Consider the following 15000-nt stretch of genomic DNA (forward strand, 5'->3'; position numbering starts at 1 on the left):
TGTTCTTGGTAAATTGTAATAAGTTTAGATTTTTAAGACTTTAATGTATATATGTACGTACATATTATTATATTATATATACGATCGAGGTTTATTATTACAAAGAGATTATTGGTGATTATTTGTGGTTATCATTGGATTATTGGATTAATCATTGTTTATTACATTATACATTATTATTGGATTATTATTAGTATTAAACGAAAAAAGAAATAAAAAATTACATTATATGCTGCGGGCCACCAAAAAACCGCAGCATATGGTCTTGAATTGTTTGTTGCGGTTTTCTGATAGCCCGCAGCATATGGTGCGCTTTTTTGCCGGGTTTTAAAACCGCAGCATTTAAAATAGGCCATCTGCTGCTATCACTATTGCTTGAGGCCAAAACCGCAGCATATTATGGCAAAAAAGCGCAGCAAATGAGATTTTTTCCACAGGTGTTTACTTACATGTCGGGCAACATTATCTAGGTTATGCAAATCAACCCTAATATTACCATAGCACTGACATCTTAAATACAAACTAACTCTAGAACGTCCTTCTTTTTGTTTATATAAAGCACGTGTAAATTGAAAACCAATTCCTATTGCTATCTCATTGGCCCAAGTATGTAATTCATCTAGAGAGTCAAATTCCTTATCTGTAACAAATCTACCAGAGTAATCTACATTGTCCCCTAAGTTTTCAAAATCCTGCAAATTTAAAATATGAATCAAACCATAGAATAGGTTAATAAAACATTATACAAACAAACATTAATAATAAAAATGTTCAATATCAAATAAAAAATAATTTACTATAATAATTAAAATTTCAATTAAATTAAAATGTATATAAAATAAAATAATTCTAATATTAATAAAATATAAAATAATATAAATAAAATACTACAACATATATAAAATAATAAGAAAATAATAATAATAATAATAATAATAATAATAATAATAATAATAATAATAATAATAATAATAATAGTATAAATTATAAATTATTTAAATTATAGAATAAAATAATTTAAATAAATAATATAGATTATAAAATAATTTAAATAATAATAATATAAACTACAAAATAAATAAAAAATTATTTCAATAATAATAACATAAATTATAAAATAAAATAATTTACTACAACGTATATTAAATAATAAGAAAATAAAAACAAATTTAAATAAAAAAGAGAAAAAAAAAACTTAGATGTACGCGACCGAACTGTGGCCGAGTCACATAAAACGTGCGACTGGATTGCGGTCCAGTCGCACATTTTGTGCGACTCAGCCACGGTCCAGTCGCACGTTTTTTTGCGACTCCATTTTTTTTTAAAAAAACAACCATTCGTATCGATTAAAGTACGTACCGAATCAGATTCATAGTCGCTTTGGTTAACCATTGTAAATCGATTCCAACTTTTAGCTTGTTTAAACTTAGAGAGCGTTTTTAGAGAGATTTTAAAGAGATGTTACCGTGTTTGAGTTCGTATATTATGCAGGAGCGCTACTGGAAATTCAATATATATAAGGTGGCGATAGAAATGTTCGGGATTTCATTTCCTACGCTTTAACTGCACCAAATTTTAACTTTTGATGTAATGTTTTTACAGTGATAAAAATGTTATTAAGTGAGATTAAAGTGTGTTAAACAAATTTTAAGTCCAGGGACATTTTTGTCATTTTATTAGTATAGGGATGACGATATTTAGCAATACCCTTCTTTTAATAGGTGCTCTCTTGAGAACCGTCTTTACAAGGACCAGAGGGATGTTTGATTATGATTGAGATGGACATGAAAAGCGTGTAATACCATGGGGAAATGGGCGATAGACAATACTAGTACACCTTACTCCCTATTAGGCTAGAGATATCAATACAAATAATCAATAACCTAATTTGTAAATTACTATAAAATAACAAAAAAATGAAATATTAAAATAAATAAAATTAAAAAGATAAATTAAAATAATAAAATTCTCATCCTATCACATTCTATCAGATAAGAATAATTTATTAATCTTAAAATTAACCTTAAAAATAACCGTTATTTGATAAGAATTTCCCCATATCAATAATTCCAATTGCAATAGTTGATGGTGTTGTTCACAAACAAGGGGCATATTGAAGTTGAGCTGCTGCTGACTCATTTTTACGTTTCGAATCATGCTGAACGGATCTACAAATCCCACCATTGGTCGCAACTTGTTCAATTGTAGATAGGTGGGGTCTATCACGCTTCAATTTGAATGATTGTCCCTTCTAGATATTGTTTCTATTCAAGACACCATTCACACGGTAACCTGTATTCTAGGCTCGACCTAGAAAGTCTTGTTTGAACGTAGTCTACTAAAAATATTGTGTAATTAATTAAATAATAAATTTGATGGATGAAAAGTAGAAATCATAAATACTAAAAAATAGTAAAAGAAATTTCATTGTAAAAAATATAAAAATTAAAACTAATAAAATTTTTTTTATATAAAAATAGTAGGAAACATATGAAAATGATAAGAAATATGAAAATGTTAAAATAAAGTTAGTGGTGTAGAAATATTCACAAAATATTTCTGTATATTCTAGGATAAATAGATGATATTTTTTATTCTCTTATTTATGTAAACAATACCATACCGATATTCCCGTTGCCTTTCTTAGTCTCATAGTTGCTGTATATATTGGAGGGTTATTCACCCAATGAATTAATAAGACAGAGTTAAACACAATCTTCCGCTGTTATATTTCTCATGGTATCAGAGCCAAACGGTTCAGATCCAGGAAAACTCCGATAAACCGTTCATTATACACATCATCTACCCTCTACCTGCAAATGGATGAATCAGTAAATGAAACGATGCAAAACCAGATGTTTACCATGGAACAAATGGAACAAATATTTCAAAAGTTCCAGAAACTCAATAAACCAAATCCCACAGAAAACGTATCCACAATTCAACTCTCTGAAAAATTGAATTACAACAATTACACAAAATGGAGCAGATTAATGCACATTGCTATTAACAGTCGTGGCAAATTGAACCATATAACCAATGAATCCCTAAAAATCACCGACCCAAATTACCCACAATGGGCCCGACATGATTCTATAGTCACGTCCTGGATCATTGAAAACATTGATGCAAAAATTGTCAATCAATTCATCGATTATAATACTGCTCGAGATTTATGGCAAGGGATTGAAAATCTCTTAAATAGTGGACGTGATGAACTTCAAATCTATGCTTTGAGTTCAACGGCTGCCACCTTGAGACAAGGAAACAATACAATTGAAGCATACTACGGAAAAATCAGTATGTTATGGAAGGAGATTGATAGGCGTACGCCCAACCCCATGACTTGTCCTCAAGATATCACAGCATTTAATAACTTTATACAGAGACAAAGATTGTACCAGTTTCTTACCGGATTAAATGAGGACCGTGATAAAGAAAGAAGAGACTTACTCCACATGGACCCTCTCCCAACAGTTGATGTAGCCTATGCCACCATTCGACGGGAAATCTCACGTCGGAAAATTATGACCGGCGTCTCATCACCGGGAGTAGATCCCTCAGAGATCGGTTCAGGTCTAGTAACAAGAAACAAAGGCTTCCCTCGAAATTGTGAAAGCGACGACCGGCAAAAACTCCGATGTAGTCACTGTGGAGGGTCACGACATACTAATGAAGGATGTTTCAAACTAGTGGGATACCCTGACTGGTGGTATGACCTACAAAAGAGAAAGGCCACCACCAAGGTACCGGCACACCGGACCGGCGGCAAGGCCAACCTTGCATCTGGAGATCATCCTGGTGCGATCACATCATCATATTCAGGTATGGATTTAAACAAAAGAGAAGCAGCCATTGTTGAACAGGGAACAAGCAAAAAAAAAGAGGAAGGAGATGAGACCGAGAATCACACAGAAAGGGAAAGAAGGGAAAGGGTTACTCAAAACCCTACTCAAACTCCTTTATATACCAAGAACCCCCCCAACCTTATCCAAAATTCCGGCCCAACTCTTACCCAAATCTCAACCGGCCCAAATCATAACCCAACCCCTAAATTCAGCCTCATAAGCCACAAATACTCTAAGTGGATCTTTGATTGTGGTGCTACGGACACTATGACCTATGACCCACATGATTTATCCTCCGTTCACCCTACCACTCGTACCCATGTTCAAACTGCAAATGGTGCAACTATCCCGGTTCATCAAGCTGGGTCGGATGATATTTCCTCATCCCTTAATGTTAAAAATTGTTTGTTAATTCCTAGTCTCTCTCATAAATTATTATCTGTCAGTCAGCTAACTAAAGAGCTTCATTGTACCATATTATTTACTTCTGATGGTTGTCTTGTGCAGGATACTCGGACGGGGACGATCCTTGGGCGTGGTACTGAGCAAGGCGGATTGTACTATGTGGACGAGACGGTCAGAAAGGGTCACTCACTACTTGTTCACGGGACTCCCATACAACAACTATGGACATGGCATCGACGTTTAGGTCACCCTTCACTAGGTTATTTAAAACGTCTTTTTCCGTCTTTTCTTAGTTGTACATTGTCTTTGGATTGTGAAACTTGTGTTCTAGCTAAGAGTCATAAACATTCGTACTCTCCTAGTTTTACTAAAACTGCTAGACCTTTTGATTTAATTCATTCTGATGTATGGGGACCTGCTCCTAAAAGTAATTCTCAAGGACATTCATATTTTGTTTTGTTTCTGGATAACTGTACTCGTGTGAGCTGGATTTATTTTCTTAAACACAAATCTGAAGTCTTTGATGTTTTCGTTAACTTTTACAATATGATTCTTACTCAATTTCATACTCGCCTAAAAATTCTTCGCTCGGATAATGGTGGGGAATTTGTCTCCTTTAAAATGAAAGACTTTATTCTTGAACATAGTATGATTCACCAAACCACTTGCCCACACACCCCACAGCAAAACGGTGTTGCTGAAAGAAAAAACTGATCCTTACTGAACATATCCCGTGCCCTCATGTTTGAGTCTCATCTACCGGCTTCCTATTGGCCTGAGGCCATCTCCACTGCCAATTACCTCTCTAATCGCCTGCCCACTAAATCGCTGCACTTCAAAACACCTCTTGCTACCTTAGAAAGGTTTCATTCTATACCTTCCTCTCATTCCCTTCCACCCCGTATCTTTTGCTGTGTGGTCTATGTTCATCTTCCAAAAAGGGATAGAACAAAATTGGAACCCCGGGCTGCTAAGTGTGTCTTCCTTGGGTATGGTGTCGGTCAAAAAGGCTATCGGTGTTTTGATCCTCTCCACAATAAGCTATACACTACTATGGATTGTGACTTCTTTGAACACTCCTACTTTTTTACCCAGCCTCGATCTCAGGGGGAGAGTACTAGTGAGGATCTAATCTGGTTAATCTACCCTTTGACAAATGGTCGAGACCCAAAAGAACAAGTAAATGACACCACTGTCACTGTCACCGAAACTACAGTACTTCCACCTACTCACTCCATTGCTGTCTCTGAGTATCCAACCAAACTAGAGGTAACCCCTAGCTCTACTGACAATAATAATGATGTGATATCTAGTGATAATGTTTCCAGGAGATATGAGTTGGCCCCAAGAAGTACAAGAGGTATCCCGGCAAGGAGATATGATCCTGAATTTGAATCTCTAAGGTCTCGATACCCGATAAATCAAGAAAGCCAAGAACATTTGTCCCAAATGGAAGTTGCCTTCAATGCTTCTCTTTACTCAGGAAATCTACCGAAAAATACTGATGATGCTCTTAGTGATCCAAAATGGAAGAAAGCTATGGAAGAAGAAATCTTAGCCCTTAAAAGGAATGAGACTTGGGAACATTGCATATTGCCAAAAGGGAAAAGAATAGTAGGATGCAAGTGGGTGTTTTCGATAAAGTATCATGCAGACGGAACCATTGAAAGATACAAAGCCCGGCTTGTTGCAAAAGGGTACACTCAAACCTTTGGAGTAGACTACTCTGAAAGCTTTTCTTCAGTTGCTAAAATTGATACAGTCCGGGTTCTCTTCTCCATCGCAGCTAACAAAGACTGGCCTCTATACCAATTCGATGTGAAGAATGCTTTTTTACATGGGAAAATTGAGGAAGAAGTCTACATGCAAGCTCCTCCGGGTTTCTCACATGAGTACAATAAAGGGGAAGGATGCAGATTCCGAAAAGCTCTATATGGGTTAAAACAATCTCCTAGAGCATGGTTCGGAAGATTTACTGCTGCTATGAAGAAATTTGGGTACAAACAGAGTAATTCCGACCATACTCTATTCCTCAAGAAGAGAAATGGTCTTATCACCTGTCTTTTAATTTATGTTGATGACATGGTTATTACAGGAGATGATATGAAGGAGATTAATGATTTAAAGGGTCGCCTTTTCTTGGAATTTGAGATGAAAGACTTGGGAAACTTGAAATACTTTCTTGGGAAAGAGGTTCTCAGATCGAAAATAGGGATTTTTATCAATCAGAGAAAGTATATTCTGGACCTATTAGCTGAGGTAGGAATGATTGACTGCAAGCCTGCAGAAACACCTATAATAACAAATCATGGGCTTCAATTCATTGAGGGAGCTGAAACGACTGACCAAGATCAATATCGAAGGTTGATAGGAAAACTCATATATTTATCTCACACTAGGCCAGACATTGCCTATGCAGTAAGTGTTATGAGCAGATTTATGCATCGACCCCAGATACACCACATGGAGGCCGTAATGAGGCTTTTAAGATACTTAAAGGGAACTTGCAATAGGGGAATTCTCTTCAAAAGGAATCAACACTTAGACCTGATGGCATATACTGATGCACACTGGGCTGGTGATAGGGATGATCGAAGGTCAGCAAGAAGCAAAAGGTGGTAGCTCTATCTAGTGCTGAAGCAGAATTTCGAGGAATTGCGAAAGGAATTACAGAAATTCTCTGGGTTAGAAAGTTGTTAGAAGAATTGAACTGTCGACAGCAAGAAGCAAGCAATCTATACTGTGACAATAAAACTGCTATCAGCATTTCCGAAAATCCAGTTCAGCATGATCGTACCAAACATGTCGAGATAGATAGACACTTCATCAAAGAAAAGCTGGAGAAAAATATCATCAGTCTACCATTCATCAAATCTAAAGATCAACTGGCAGATATCCTTACCAAAGCTGTTTCAGCAGAAGCCTTCAACACTATTTTATGCAAGCTAGGTGTTGGTAACCCTACAGCCTAACTTGAGGGGGATTGTAGAAATATTCACAGAATATTTCTGTATATTCTAGGATAAATAGATGATATTTTTTATTCTCTTATTTATGTAAACAATATCATATCGATATTCCCGTTGCCTTTCTTAGTCTCATAGTTGATGTATATATTGGAGGGTTATTCACCCAATGAATTAATAAGACAGAGTTAAACACAATCTTCCGCTGTTATATTTCTCAAGTGGAAGATATGTGGATACAACAAGCATTATAAAAATATTAAAATAAAGATCAATAATGTTATTTTTGTCAAAAATTTACGATATAAATATAAAGATTCTTTATGGGAAACTCTAAAATGGAAAATGGAATGTTCTTTACGGAACGGAAGAAGTAATAAACTTTAAATTGAGATGATTCAAACAAAATCTCATATACAATGTTTTAACTTATAAATTAGAAATAACATGCGAATTAATCTGGTTGATGAATGTGAAAATAGAGCAATGAAATATAGCATATACTCCCATTTTCTGTAAAATTAAAAGATAGTTTTTGTTATTCTATTAGGTCAAAAAATAAAATTTTAAATCGTGCAATATTAACTTAAATAATAAAAAGTACAAAATAACTCGAAAACATTAATGTGAAAAATCAGCTCTTGTCAATTACTTCCACTTGTTTTGTATAGTAATTATATTTTTAATTTTCACACTATTCAGTACGTAGTTGTAATTTTTAATATATTTAATTTTATATTATAAAAAATTTTAAAAAGTTAATATTATAAAAATATGCGTTAAAAACAAATCAAATAAGATGTTACTTAACTATGTTTTACATTATACATTAAGAATTATATGCTAAAAAAGATCAACTGATAAACAATACTTATCACAAAAAATATAGCAATAACAACTATTAAAATCCAAAAAAAAAAAAAAAAAAAAGTTAGAACAAAATTAGGAGGTGGGATCAAAAATTGAAACCCAGCCAAAACTAAGGGCTTCTATCATTGTCCGTCTAGTTGTATCCACGTATTGGTTTTCTCCTTTACCATTCAATATAATTCTACTCCTACCAATTCCCAAATTGCTAGGTCAACTTCATATTCAATCTATGAGCTGTTTTACACCTTCATTATTACTCTACCAAATCATCTCATTATTATTATTATTTTTTTTTTCAGATAATTGTTTTTAAAAAAGAGATGTATCCACGTCAGTATGACTCAATTTCCAGAATACATTATTTTTAAAAATAGCCCAACGGAAACGATCTCTGCCTAATTTCCCCTAAATTAAAATAATTGCACTTTATTTCCTACCTATATATACCAACCTCTTAATATCTGTGTTTTTCATAACCCTAAATATCGCATTCTCGTACGGAATTAAATCAAATCACCCTCCTTCTTTCTCTCTCTTCCCAAATCCCTAATCAACCAATTAATCCCTCTTTGAAGAAGGCTTTTGCCGGAGATTTAATGCGGAAAGATGAAAGGTCCATCGCTTTTTAACCCCTATGTTCGTGGTGGTATTGCCCAGAAAAACCATCATGTTCTTGGCGGTAGGCACTGGCACCGTAAATACGTCGAAGACGGCTAGTTTTCGTTTTTTGTTCTTCAACGTCTTGTGAATTCCAATCTCTTTCTCTCTCTCTCTATCCAATTTTTGTTGTTCTTTCTGGGTTATTTGAATTTGTAGACGGGTCTAAGAAAAATCTGATAGATTTTGTAAATTTTTCGATCCCCAAACATGATGGGGGGATTGATGTTAGCTGTTAAGGATATGAAGGGTTCGAGCGATCAAGCTCAGCCCCCGAAACAATACTGTAAGATGGTGATGCATGGGAAGTATGAGCTTGGAAGGGTTTTGGGTCAAGGTACTTTCGCACGCGTTTATTATGCACGCAACGTTGAGACAGGGAAGAGCGTCGCAATGAAAGTAATTGGGAAGGAAAAGGTTGTTCGTGCGAAGATGATGGATCAAATGAAGAGAGAAATTAGCGTGATGAAGAGATTAAAACACCCGAATATTGTTGAGCTTTATGAGGTTATGGCTACCAAATCTAAGATCTTCTTGGCTATGGAGCTCGTCCGCGGCGGCGAGCTCCATACGAAGGTGTCAAAGGAAGGGAAATTGGAGGAAGATTTGGCAAGATCATACTTCAAACAGCTAATTTCTGCTGTTGATTATTGCCATAGTCGTGGTGTTTTCCACCGTGACTTGAAGCTGGAAAATCTTTTACTTGATCAAGATGGAAATGTGAAGGTAACTGATTTTGGGTTAAGTGCTTTGTTTGAGGAAAAGGGGGAGAATGAGCAAGTAATGTTGAGGACCTGTTGTGGGACACCGCACTATGTAGCGCCTGAAATAGTGTCCAAGAAAGGTCAAGGCTATGATGGTGCAAAGGCTGATATTTGGTCTTGTGGTATCATTTTATATGTTCTTCTTGCTGGGTACCTCCCATTTCATGATGAAAATGTTGTCCAATTATACCGTAAGGTTAACAATGGCGATTTCACTTGCCCAACATGGTTTTCCTCTGAAGCTAAAGATTTGATCATCAGAATGTTGGACCCGAATCCTTCAACTCGGATCACAGTATCCGAAATCATGGAATCAAGCTGGTGGAATTTTGATGTTACTGTAAACTCATATGAACAAGAAACTGATGCTTCATCCTTTGTTAAGAAGGAACTAGAAGCCTTGAATGCATTCCATATCATATCAATGTCAGAAGGGTTAGACCTGTCTCCACTCTTCTTAGAATCAAAGAAGAAGAGAGAGGAGAGGGAAGAGATAGGATTCACAACAACAATCTCAACAAATGAAATGATTTCTAGGCTGGAAGAAGCAGCAGCCAAGATGGGTAAGTTCAAGATCAGCAAGGTAGGGGATTCAGTGGTGAGATTGCAGAGTCTTGAAAAGGGAAGGAAAGGTAAACTGGTAATTGAAGTGGAGCTTTTTACAGTTTCATCATCCTTTTTAATGGTGGAAGTTAATAAGGATAATGGTGATACGCTTGAGTTTAACCAGTTTTGCAACAACTTCCTTCGCCCTGTTCTTATGGATGTTGTGGTTTGGACTACTCCATCTGAATTCACCAACTCACCTGCCCCTTATGCTGTCTTGTGCTAAAATTTTGTATAAAACCCCTTTGGTTTTAGAATTTGACATGTTTTCTTTCATATATATATATATATATATATATATATATATATATATATATATATATATATATATATATATATATATATATATATATATATATATATATATATATATATATATATATATATATAGCTTTCTTGCTGTTTTTTTTCATGTTGTGTTTATTACTTATTTAGTAAGATTATTTATTAGTTTCATGATTCATTTCTGTGTTGATAGTTTGCCAAATTCTTAGGATTACTTTACATGCTTACTGCATAGTTCAGCTAGGTATTAACAATCATTATTGAGCTTGTTCTCCAATGTCTAGTATCCTGTATGATTCAAAGAAACAATTTTACCATAATTTTGACACATTTCTAGCCAATTTTGACGCATTTTTAGCCAATTTGACCATTTTGACACATTTCTGGGCATGAGGTGCAGGCCTCCGCTTCCATCTTTGTGCCCCCCTGCATAGTTTAATTTGGGTATGATGTAAAATTGTGATTCAAAACTAATTTCCATGGCAACCATTGAATAGTATTCATCCTGATTCCTGAGACTGAATGAGATATTGATTTGGGTATTTGGTGTCATAATATTACTTTCTCAATGTATGGAATAATTCTGCTTTACTAATTAAGCTTGAGACGGTTAAATATTCCCTTGAATCTACCCATTACAAATCGTAAATACCGAGTTCTGATGGTGACTTGAAGAACTATACATAAATTTCCCTAGTGTAAGTTTGTGTAAAAAATATCTTTTCCTGGACCAAACGTTGCCCTGACTGTTATAAATCATTTATGTTTCGAAGAAAAGTCGATGTCTTTTCGCGAGGAGGAACAATATGAAGTAAACGATACAGACACTGTAAGTGTTTAGTGGAAGAGAAGGGGCTTTTCGGTTTTCCATTTGATTGGTAAAGTTTGAAGATTAGTAACATTAGCTTAACAATCATATGCTTACATTTAGCTGATTAGATAACATGTGATTATGTTTCATGATAGATGGTATGATGTCTTAACATGTGTTGCATGTTCCTTTTCATCTTCTTGATGAGATCATGTCTTAACATGTGCTGCATATCCTTATTATTCATCATGTTGATGCATGGGACTGACTATCTGATGTAATTTGTTGCATATTCGTACTTCATTTTACTTCTGTTAATCGGTTTTCTGAATGATTTTCTTGCTACGTTTAGACTGTCTTTATTCTGGTCAAAGACTAATGTGTTTCAGGATCTGTTCTTGAAAATGCTAGCCCGTTGTGGTAAATTTATGCTTGCCTTTGTTATTACATAGCTCTTTCCGATTTACTGAAACCGCTTTGCTATGATTTTGGTCAAGTAATACTGATTTAGTTGGATAACAGGCACAATGGATTATCTTCAGGATAGATTAAATCTTTGGTCGGCATCATCATCGTCATTCAAGGATATCATGCATATGATCATCATCATCACCATACCCGGTGTATCCAACTCAGGTGTTGTGGTTCTTGTCTATTTCATTTTCCACACTAGTGCAAATAACATTATCAAAATGACAGTTAATCGAAATTGAAATCGTACGAGTTTTCTTTGTTGTTTCTTTTTTGCTCGTGCTCCTTAGGCATTGTAGTATTAGTTTTAGTGTCACATAATTTGCGAATTATGGTCAGTCTTGGGTATTTTAGGCATTGTGAGTGAATAGCAAATTAAAAAAGTAATCATGTTAATTCGACTTGAAAACCGAATAAAATCCAATTCAGATGAAACCTAGTCATCTCTACTTGTTTTTCACAAATTAAATAATGCTTCACATAATTCTTAACTCATTGTATCAAACTCAATTGATTTAAATTTGACTCAATTAATTATTTTGGCTGGTCTACTTGAAGTGAGGCAGGTAGAGATGATGATCGTTGAATAAGACTTCCATATGAACTGGCAAATAGTCGATCATGGAAGATGGAACAAACGAAATTACTTGCAACTTGAAAGAAAAAAAAAGCAATCATCATAAAAGAAAAAATTTCAACTTTGTTGACTGTATTTTCGGATAACTGCACGCTTTTTCCATTTTTATAAATAAAAGTATGAAGAGATAGACACTTTTGCGCTTTGTTAGGAATCATAGTGCTAAAAGATAAACGCTTTTATAACACTTTTTGACTTTGACTGTTAAAATGGTCCGATAGACAAATTTTGGGTTGGGTTTATATCACACGGGTTATTTTCGAGTTAGGTTGAGTAAATATAGTGGTATTTTAAAGTAGATTCGATGATTTGATATTTACTAGATTTTGTAATTGAACTTTACTTGATCTAAATTCAAATTGAATTTCAAAATTATGTAAATAGATATAATTTGATTTTAAATTGATCTAAAACACATAATATAAAATCGATTCAACGATCTGAAGAAACACCTCTAAGTAAATACTTCATAATATAGTATCTTCGTTTTATCAACTTTTATAACATTTCATTTTTCAAGTCGGGCTTTCTGAAACATATGTAGGCGTACAACAACCTTAAAGATTCGAAATTAACGTTTGCTAACGTTTTATGTGGAAAAAGGTCACGGTGGAACAATTTGGTAAATCTCAGGATTACCGCATAATTTTTTTTAAAAAATTTGATTACCACGTGAAAAATTTAAAATCTCAAAATTATTATGTGAAATTTCCCAAAATTATTTTATGCAACTCAAATAAAAATAAATGAACGGGGATTAAAATAAACATTCGTTTCGATACGTATAGGTGGTTTCTTCTAAGAAATCAATGGTAGGTATAATTTGTGGTTTGAACACCTTATTATAAATTGTGGATTTTTTTAATCTTATTATGTCTTTGTAGAAACATATATTACATGAAAGAGTTTTGAGATTATTATATATATTTTTTTTTCAATTTAATTTGTCAAATTTTTGTGAATTTACCTTAATTTTATTTTGGAATAATTCACCACTTTTACTTTTGATATTTTCTCTTATAAAAAATTATTTCACTATTTTAATTTATTATACCTAATTTTTAAATTTTTATGTCAAAAGCACATGAAGCAAAAAGATTGAAACGAGGAGTAAAAGTAAAGAATAATTGATATTAATAATTCAACACTTCATCCAATGTAATAATTTCATCTTTAGATTAATTTTTAAATTTCAATGTTTGTTCTTATCTTCCTGTTAGAGTACATTTTATTTTCTAATAATTGAATTGAAAATCTATTTTTAGTTTGCTATCAATATACTCCATTAAAATGCTAAAAACAACTTAATTAAAAAGATTAACTTATTAAAAATAATTCAAAAATACAATTATTTAGAATAGATCATAAGAAAGTTAAATTATTAACGTTTATTTTTCCAAAGTTTTAATAGTATTAATATTCTTATGAAACCCTCATGTATACGTTGTGTGTGATTAATTGAGTGGTGTTATCGAGCGTAAAATATGGAGCGCGCGGCACAGGATGTCTCTACATTGTGTTGACTTGATATTATAATACAAATGAGAAATATCATGAAATGATACGATCTCCACCTTATTTTATTGTTCAAAGTTTAAACATATTACAAAATACATTTATTTATTTAATTCTAGATACCATTTAGTTAGCAACCAGATCTTCATAATCATATGTATTAGAATGACAGTTGTACGAGGAATTTCGTATGAAATTATTTTAAATTCCTTCATACAGATATTATCTATTAAGTTGTTTCAATTTTTTAATCTATTTCATCCATATCTTAATACTATGTATCATTTTTTGATTTCATTTTTAAGAGTATAAATTTTTTATTTTAATTAGAGTAAGTATTATTATTTAAAAAAGATATTAAGTTTGATTTAAATGTATTCACCATTTTTTTATCCGCTTACCCTATATTCAGAAAGTTTAAACATTAGAGGTGATTTGTTAAGTTAACGAATCACCCTTATTTGATAGGATTTGATATGGTGAGAATTTTATGATTTTAATTTACCTTTTATAGTTTTGTTTATTTTATTATTATTTTTTTTTTGTCTTTTTATGATAATTTACTAATTATTGTTATTGATTAGGTATAGACCTGGGAAAACAGTCGATCGGTCGGATTTTGGGTCGGATCAATTTCGGTCGGGTCATTTTCGGGTCGGGTCAGTTTTGGATCAGGTCAGTTTCAGGTTGGATCACTCTGGGTTTCGGGTAGGTTCGGATTGACCCAACGGGTTACCATAAAACATTAGAATATCCAATCGACTAATTCAACATAAAAAAAAATCATTAAAATGTCTAAAAAAAATCATTAGAGAAATTACATGTACGATTTTCAAAAAATAGTTGGTATGTCAGGTTCATTTAAGTGCAAGAAAAATAGGGGAATTAATACTTATTTTGAAAGACTTGTAAGATACGCGCTTTATAAAAGTTATTTTGTTTATTATAATTGTAACGTTAGATAAAAATGACGTTAAAATTATCTTCACAATTTTCATGTTGGAAAGATATACAACTAGGGATGCAAACGGGGCGGGGGGTATTGGCGTTACCATCCCCATCCCCATCTGGTAAATCAATCCCCATCCTCATCCCCATCCCCGCGGCGGGTATAATTTTTTTCCCCGTCCCCGCCCCGATGGTTTTGTACCTAATACCATCCCCA

General features: G+C 33.5%; 2 protein-coding genes across 2 annotated transcripts; both read left to right on the forward strand.

Annotated features, from left to right (window-relative positions):
- Positions 1–2819: 2819 nt before the first annotated feature.
- Positions 2820–4967, forward strand: LOC130800991 (uncharacterized). The gene has a single exon (XM_057664736.1). The coding sequence runs from the start codon at positions 2820–2822 to the stop codon at positions 4965–4967; it is 2148 nt and encodes a 715-aa protein (XP_057520719.1).
- Positions 4968–8539: 3572 nt separating this feature from the next.
- LOC130801877 (CBL-interacting serine/threonine-protein kinase 6-like) lies at positions 8540–10408 on the forward strand. The gene has a single exon (XM_057665812.1). The coding sequence runs from the start codon at positions 8957–8959 to the stop codon at positions 10340–10342; it is 1386 nt and encodes a 461-aa protein (XP_057521795.1). The 5' UTR covers positions 8540–8956; the 3' UTR covers positions 10343–10408.
- The last annotated feature ends 4592 nt before the right edge of the window (positions 10409–15000 follow it).

Source organism: Amaranthus tricolor, chromosome 15 (assembly GCF_026212465.1).
Source record: "Amaranthus tricolor cultivar Red isolate AtriRed21 chromosome 15, ASM2621246v1, whole genome shotgun sequence".
NCBI lineage: Eukaryota > Viridiplantae > Streptophyta > Magnoliopsida > Caryophyllales > Amaranthaceae > Amaranthus > Amaranthus tricolor.

Bases quoted from the DNA above. Each gene is read 5' to 3' on its own strand.
- LOC130800991 (XM_057664736.1), top strand. From the start codon at position 2,820: ATGGATGAATCAGTAAATGAAACGATGCAAAACCAGATGTTTACCATG.
- LOC130801877 (XM_057665812.1), top strand. From the start codon at position 8,957: ATGATGGGGGGATTGATGTTAGCTGTTAAGGATATGAAGGGTTCGAGC.